The following is an 8,779-nucleotide window of genomic DNA, read 5'->3' as shown; positions in this document are numbered from 1 at the left end:
ATTTGAACTTACAAAAACAGAAAGATAAAAATGTTCTCAAGTTAGCAGACCTTTACAAAGCCAACAGACATGTCGTCGACCATACTTCACTGTATGCACGATCTTGCAAGTAGTTACGACTAAAGTTACTGGAACGCACAAAAAACAACAACTTATTAGAGGTTACTAATTTATTTAGTGTGTCATTTTGATTTTAATGTTAGTATAAGTTCAGTCTTTCGAGGTGAATGACTAAGGTGATAGTTGTAGGTGGGCATGCAGATTTAGGAGTTTCAGATGCATTTGTAGACAGATGTACTATACCATGGAAAATATCAATGAAGCTACAGACCATTAAGCTTTCTAGACTTAATGGTCTGTAGCCTGACGGAGAACACATTGAGTCATGCCAGTGGTTGTGCAGCAGGAAGGTGAAGTGTCTCAGGATAACGGCCTGGTTAATCTTAATTTTGAGGGTGGCCAAATGTGCTGGAACCATACAGAAACTTGAAGGAGACAGGGTGTTCACTGACAGAGTGAGTGTTGTCATTCTCAGGAGTTTTGTGCCACGAATGAAAACCGTCTCAGACTTTGGCCAATATGATTATCAGCAATGCTGAGAGTGGTCCTATGTGCTAGGGCCACCCAGAGGCATGCACGACACTCTGATTGGTTTGATGGGGTTTAGGCTCAAGGAGAGCGCGCAGTTCTCCAGGTCCTCCCGCCGGCTACATGGCAGGAAGCGGAAGCGCCTCAGTATGTCTGCCAGGTAGACTTTGAGCTCCAGTCGGCTATACTGGTAGCCCACACAGTTGCGCGCGCCCAATCCAAATGGCAGGTAGCTGCATGTATGCTCTTTGCCAACACGGTCCTCCAAGAAGCGTGATGGGTCGAACCGCTGTGGGTCCGGGAAGAACTGTGGCAGGCGGTGTGTGAGGAAGGGCATCACGAAAAGCAGTGCACCTTTAGGAACCAACACACTCGCTGGAGACCCTCCAGACAGCCAGAGGTCCTCTGTGGCCACCCGAGGGAGTATCGGGACCGTTGGAAACAGCCGCAGTGTCTCCTGCAGGTCACACCAGAAGACAGTTAAGGTACACTGATCCAAAAAAGTCGCAATGCAAAAAAGTATTTATGTAGAGTAATGAAATTTATTGAATACATTTGTCTAGGTAATACATTTAAGTGATTAACATTGCTAGATCCCAGATTAATCTAAGCACTAGATGAGCCATTGCAAATGTGAAATGCTGATATATTAATAATAGACTTAATGGTATGTAGTGTGATGGTGAGCACATTGTCGCCTGAGACAGCCAGAATGTTGAATGCAAGTATGCAAACGTGCACGCGTTGTATTACAGATGCCAAATTTAAATTTTGGGTTAGATTTTCATGTTTGATGCACTTCGACGGTCAATACAGATATGGTTAATGCTGGTTGTGGATAACGTTGTAGATCTTGTCCGATGATGTCACATATGTGATCGATTGCAGACACATCTCGTGAATGAGGAGGCCAAGGCAACATGTAGACATTCCGTAGAGCATACTGGGTTACAACAGCTGTATGAGGGCGAGTATTATCCTGTTGGAAAACGTCTCTGGGAATGCTGTTCATTAATGGCAGCAGAACAGATCGAATCATTATGACGCACATATTTGGAGTCAGGTTGCGTATGATAACCTTGTGAGTGCTAATGGTGTCCCATGAACATGCACTGCAGACCGTAACTCCAAGTATAGGTCAGTGCGTCTATCACTCTAATAGGTTGGTTGCAGGCCCTTAACTAGCCTCCTCCTATCCAATACACGGCCATCAGTGGCATCAAGGCAGAACCATCTTTCATTAGAAAATACAACAGACGTCTAGCATGCTGTTCAACACCATTGAAGTCGAAAAATGACGGAGGTTTGTTGCAAGGGGAATGGACACTGCAGGTAGTCTGGGTCGGAGTTATCCTGGAAGTATAACATTTCTAACAGTTGCGACAAAATCGTTGTCAACTGCTGTTCAAATTGCTGTTTTTCAGATTCAGTATGATACTCCAGAGCTATACGCTGAACACGATGGTCTTTCCTCTCAGTAGTGCCACGTGGCTGTCCAGAGGGCCGGTCTTCTTGCGACTGTACGTTCTCGTGTCCACCGCTGCTAGTAATGAACTACCGTTGGTACATCCCTGTCCAGCCTTCAACCAATATCGCAGAAGGAACGCCGACCTTGTCATATCCCTATTAGTCGACGTCATTCACAGTATGTTTACAATGCCATCTTATTCGCCTGAAAGGCGTTCTTGACTGGCATCACCTCACTACGTCCAATCTCAACGACAAGTAGCTCTCACGACCCTTTCAGCGTTTATTTAAAGTGAACCTGAGTTTTAGCCTCATAGTGGCCGTACTGGTGCCACACTGATGCGACTGGAGCAAAATTTTAATACACACTGTATTTGAGATGTTGAAACACACATACCAACTTTCGTTTATGTCGCATAACTTTTTCTTCGAGCTGCAGTTTTTTTTCCATCATTGTAGATGAAGAAATTCCTTAGTTTTGGATGGAATACAAGTCTTTAGCTGCAAGTGCGTTAAATACGAGTATTAAGTTAGTCGCTAGATTATGTCGTGCAGTTACGACGATGTTCTGTGGGTACAAAAGCCCAATACAGCTGCCGACTGCTGCAGCAGCAGCTGAGACGATTACCTGTCAGCAGTGCGATGCGACGGGAGGAGGGGTGGGGGTGGACCGTCCTTCACCTCTCTCCCTGCTCCTTTCTGCTCCAGAGCTGCCCATGGTGTGTTGTTGGCTATCCGAAACAGTTGCCTTCCTAGTACAGTTCTGTGCCACGCTTTATGTGTTTCGTTGTCGCCCTGTCTGTGTGGTTGCCAGTCTCCATTTGTCTTTCATTTACAACTTCAACGGCAAAGTGGGAGATTCTTGTGAAACACGTATTCAGACATAATGTCCCGTTAATAAACATGAAGAAATCTGGAAACCCCTGCCACTGACGATGTTTTAAAGCAAAAAAAATAAACACATTTTAGGTATTTTACATATGGTATCAATAGTAATAGCCCACACGTGTGGCAGATCCTGAAACCATAGTCACACAAATGATGAACATAATCTCTATTATTCGTGAAGAGTTAGTACGCTGAAAACCTGTGATAATTTAGTGTATTTACATCACTCGAATGTCATCAACAGAGTTACAATGTCGACATAACTGGCTACATGAGAAACTTTCTATAATAATGTGTATTAATCTGCACTAGAGTGCATCGATATGTATAGCTGACTCTCTGCTGCATTTCTGTTGCACGTACGCCTCTCAGCAGTGGACACTATTCATCATCATCAGATTCACATTGTGACCAATATTCGTGGCTGCACGCGGATATAGGTGCTGCAAGTACACGGTGTTTCAGAAAGAATTACCTGACGTCAATACTCCATACTTTGAACATGGGATGAATTATAAAATACACAAAAAAGTTTGAAGTTACAGTTATCCTATTACAAATGCTGCATGTGTGCATCAGCAGTAACATTAACAACATCTAGACGAGAGCTAAATTGGACATAAACTTTACATAATGTATCTGTTTCTTACAGAAGTTGTGGTAAATGTAATTCTGTTCATTACTTCTTCATTGTCATGAGCTAAAGTGGAGATGAACACACTTTCCGTCACATATCCCCACACGACAATATAATGGGGTCATGTTTGGTACCTTGAGGCCAAGAACACAGAACAGTGGCTCGGGGTTCCCTCTAGATGTTGATGCTCCTTCCGGTGGATAAATAGAGCGTTTGTTACAGCATAGGTAAAAGAAAAGGTTTTTTCGAATATTTTGAAATTCATCCGATGTTTGTAGTGTCCACAGCTCGTGGTCTCCCGGTAGCGTTCTCGCTTCCCCAGCACGGGGTCCCGGGTTCTATTCCCGACGGGGTTGCGATTTCACCTGCCTCGAGATGACTGGTGTTGTTTTGTTGTCTTCATTATCATCATTCATCCCCATTACGGCCGGAGGAAGGCAATGGCAAACCACTTCCACCAGGACCTTGCCTCCCAAATCGTTCCCCTATGCTCTGACAAGGAGTATGGGATTTCATCATCATCATCATATTTGTATTGTGATATTATCAATAAACATGGAGTTTTAAAAGCAGGTCATTCTTTTTGATATACCTGTATAACGCGTAGTGTTGTAGTTTCCTATCTTAAATAATTTCAAGCTTTTTTTGCTTCATTTATCGCACTATTGTGTATTATTGATACTCCTGGCCTAAAAGATGGTGTTTCGCTTGCTTCCACAAGATAATCGGCTGGCTCTTGGATCAGGGTGTCACGGTGCCCTTTTAAAATCTTGATTTATGGTTTGAAAAAAATGATGCAAAAGGAACAAATAATGATAAGAAATTATCATACAGAAGAAACAATACTTTTTAGGAAAGACTGTTCGTAACAAACGATCACCATGAGTATACCAGGATGTCAGAAACAACGAGGTGCAAGTGAGATTTCCCATATAAATGTGATAAGTACATCTACAGCATGATAAGGCATCTAAAATTGTTGTGGCAAAGGGATACAAGTGAAATACCACTCTTTGCTGCTCACTGGTGATCAAAAAGGAAACTAGTTACAAGATCTCACGAAACAGCTACGTTGATACAGGCCTATACTGAATTTTGATATGGCGTGTTATTCAAATCTTTTTATGATACATGAGAGATGGTAGTGACCCAGACGATAAATATTTTCAGTAGTGGGATAACGCAGTAAACAGTACTCTTTCTTATTCTGTTTCACTATAGTAAGCCACAAAAGGCATGGTATTCACATAGCATTACTAAAACGTTTTGTTATAGCTCTAAAAACTATTTTTATGATGACTGAATTGATAAAAACCTATGATAAAGCATTAGAGATAAAACTTAAATCACGTTCTTCTTAAATCACAATATTCTGGGAACAATGGGATGCAAGTGCATATAAACTATTACAGTTTATGATCCAAAACTGATGATTTATGTTAACCTGTTACTCCAACATGCTATAAAGTATTTTTGTGTCAAATATACACAAAAAATAGAACTTCCATTTTGCAGTCTCAATCTCCGAGACCTTGTGACCATTAACTGAAGTTCTTTCTAAACTAGAAGAAGTGTACTCATACTCCTTTGTTTCTGACCCACTCCTATAAATTAAAAGAGTAAATAGAATTCAGTGAGAGTTGGCTACGACACGTGTTCAGTTTCACAGTGTTCTTACAGTTTCTAAAATATCTTCAAAAACACGTCATCAACATACAAAACGCAATCTTAATGTCAAGAGTCACAATGTTATCTACCATCGCCTCGCTGCTAAGAAGTCGTCAGCTGATGCAGTGTGAAACAAAGCGACCGTGAGGTAGCTTGTTGTCGTAAAATGTATACCTGTGTGTGTGTGTGTGTGTGTGTGTGTGTGTGTGTGTGTGTGTGTGTGTGTGTGTGTGTGTGTGTGTGAATGAGTGTTTCTGTGTACTGATCATTTTGGAAAAATCAAGGCACTAATGGGCTAAACATGAAGGACACAAAGTTTGATTTCACTTAATCTTTTAGTGCAAATGCAAATAAAAAGCAATATCAGGCTGGTAATAACACCGATTACATTTTCTAGTGTACAATATGATGCATCATTATCTCTTTTGCCCCGGCCCCCTCCAAATGATACTTACTAAGCTGAAACATTACTTAAGAACTTGTGAAAGCACTGGATAACGACTGTTTGTTATATGAACCACCATTTCTTCAGTTGGAAATGTCGACATGCTTAGTTCTTAGAGGTTGCATCTTACAGTAGATCAATAGCCACCTTCCATCTACTGTTACTGAGAACAAATCTCCTGTTGTAATCTGCCTGTTACTTCATGAGAGAGAATTTAAAGAAATGGAAGACCTACAGAAAAGCGTGGATAGCTTCTGGTACTATCATGCAGATATACGATTCGAATTCTTATGAATTAATGATATAGTTCATGAAATTTCGAAATTCAAAAATCGAAGACGACAGCACCCATGTGACAAGCGAGCCTCCTTTAAATATCATGTGACGTGCCACACCCCTCCATTCCCTTCCCTCCACTCTCCAGTCAATGTGAGCATAGTTTCGAAACGACACAGTGAAGCAAAGCGTATTATTTTAGTGCCAATTAAAATGAAATCGCGGTGTAGTACCAGAGCAGGCATATTGACTATGCTCAAAAGTATCTGAGCGAGCTAAATTTTTGCGTCATGTTCAAAAGTATTTATCCAAAAAATTACGTAAATGCAGTATCTTGAAGTATTTCCACAGCTAAAATACGTCAGCACCACATACACAAACCAATTTTTTTTTTTTTGGGGGGGGGGGGCGAAAGATATAATGATGCATCATATTATACACTAGAAAATGTAATCGGTGTTATTACCAGCCTGATATTGCTTTTTATTTGCATTTGAACGAAAAGATTAAGTGAAATCGGACTTTTGAGGAATACTGCAATGATTACTAAATGGTGCTACAGTACCAAGGGCTTCTAAGACGTTTAAAGTTGTTACGCAAAAACCACACACGCAACACAACCAAGAGGGAAACGAATGATGAAACACGGTTTTAGGTAGGAAGGAAGAGAGAGTTTTGATGACATTTTTTGTAAGCTATAACTTAAACTTTACATCTTTCTAATACACAGGTGAACTACATATCACAAATTGTTCACATTCATTACAGCATGACCAAAGATCGTGGATGTTTGTTCAAAAGATTAAATTCTTTATCATTTCACTCTCTCTCTCTCTCTCTCTCTCTCTCTCTCTCTCTCTCTCTCTCACACACACACACACACACACAGGTACACACCCGCACGCAGGTCCCTTATCGTAATATATAATTACACTCTAAGATGAAATGGCACACAACAAAGAAATTATCCGAATAGGACGGAAATCGGCAGCTGTGATGTAGATGTGTCAACTAAAAAATTATAACAATTTCCGAAAAATTGGATGAGAGCTCCATAACTGCACAAGTCAACAATCCGTTGGTCCAATTCTAGCTCTTGTGCAAAACAGTTATTCGGATTGACATTGGTTGACAAAGTTGTTGGATGTCTTCCTTGGGATACCGCGCCAAATTCTGTCCAACTGGCTCTTTAGATCGTCAAAATCGCTAGGTGGTCTGAGGGCCCTGTCCACAGTACTCCAAATGTTCTCAACTGGGGAGACATCTGGCGATCTTGCTGGTGGAGGTGGGGTTTGACAAGCAAGACCACGTGCAGTATAAACTCTCGCTGCGTACAGTCAGGCATTATTTTGCAGAAGTGTAAGTCCAGGAGTCGACATGGCACAGTGTTTTAAAGGGTGCCGTGGATGACAACCAAAGTGGTCCTGTTACGAAAATAAGTCACTCCTATCACTGCTGGTTATTGAGCTGTATGTCCGACCCCGGTAGCTGAGTGGTCAGCACTACAGAATGTCAATCATAAGGGCCCAGGTTCGATTCCCAGCTGGGTCGGAGATTTTCTCAGCTCAGGGACTGGGTGTTGTGTTGTCCTAATCACCATCACCTCATCGTCATCGACACGCAAATCGCCAAAGTGGCATCAAATCGAAAGACTTGCACTCGGTGAATGGTCTACCCGACAGGAGGCCGTAGTCACATGACATTGGGCTGTATGGCAGGCGAGCCGGCCGCTGTGGCCGAGCGGTTCTAGGTGCTTCAGTCCAGAACCGCGCTGCTGCTACGGTCGCAGGTTCGAACCCTGCCTTGGGCATGGATGTGTGTGATGTCCCTAAGTTAGTTAGGTTTAAGGAGTTCTAAGTCTATGGGCTGATGACCTCAGATGTTAAGTTCCATAGTGCTTAGAGCGAGTTGAACCATTTTTTATAGCAGCCGACAGTCAGGTTGGTGTTCAACAGCTCTCCAGGGCATCTCGAGACAAGTCTTAGCCCTGCAGCCCTGCAGTCTCATTGACTGGAGTATCATTATCTTCTGTGGTGAGTTCCGCTTCAAATTGAGTCCTGTTTGCAAACAAAATTTGGCAGCAAAATAAAATTGTATTATTTCTCAAAATATGGAAGACTTTGAACACAAAACAACTGAGGCAATACTGTCCTAATTTATTATGCTATAAGATTTTAAAAAGTACATATGACTTTCATTTTTGACACTACCCATAAAACTCACTTGTGAAAAGCCAAAGTTCGATTGTTGTACCACACTGTCCAAGCACAGTGGACCTTAAAGTTAAATATTTCCATATATAAATTTGTTTCCATTACTTAAAGAATTACATACTGCTTGCTTGTTAGCATTACTGAAATAAATAACAGATTAGTAGATAAGCATAGTTCGATTTTGTACTGTGCATTAGTACCAGACATGAAATTTATCAAAAATATAGGTTCCATAACAGTACAAAACAGACACGACAAGGACAGCTGATCTACGTTACAGCTTAAAGTGCACTTGTTCATCAGAATTACTGAAATAAGCAATGTCATTCCCACATCTAAATTCGCAAAAAACCCATCTGGTCATCAAACATTGTTGTGACCCATACACAGCGCATTCCGAATTGCGACTCTGTCCTGTGTGAACTCTCATTTTCTGGACGCTGCCTTGTGTCGCTGCCTTTGTATGGAGAATTCCGGTCTGGGACAAAAATGGCGTGCCCTCGCTGCTGGGTAAATAGGTTCACATGTGTTAATGTCACTGATCATGAAGACAGCACGCAAAATTGAGCTGTTTTCACCCATACGACATCGTACTGC

The 8,779-nt window shown here is 41.7% G+C and overlaps 1 protein-coding gene across 1 annotated transcript in view; it reads right to left on the bottom strand.

Moving 5' to 3' along the window:
• Positions 1 to 607: 607 nt before the first annotated feature.
• Positions 608 to 8,779, bottom strand: part of LOC126209942 (cytochrome P450 4C1-like) — a 144,990-nt gene continuing 136,818 nt past the window's right edge. Inside the window, exon 5 of the mRNA XM_049939058.1 lies at positions 608 to 1,045. Within this exon, the coding sequence (XP_049795015.1) occupies positions 608 to 1,045 (438 nt within the window). The remainder of the gene's footprint in view (positions 1,046 to 8,779) is intronic.

This window comes from Schistocerca nitens, chromosome 10 (genome assembly GCF_023898315.1).
Source record: "Schistocerca nitens isolate TAMUIC-IGC-003100 chromosome 10, iqSchNite1.1, whole genome shotgun sequence".
In the NCBI taxonomy this organism is placed as follows: Eukaryota; Metazoa; Arthropoda; class Insecta; order Orthoptera; family Acrididae; genus Schistocerca; species Schistocerca nitens.
The sequence above is the reverse complement of the archived record's forward strand: the minus strand, read 5'-3'. Positions and strand labels throughout refer to the sequence as shown.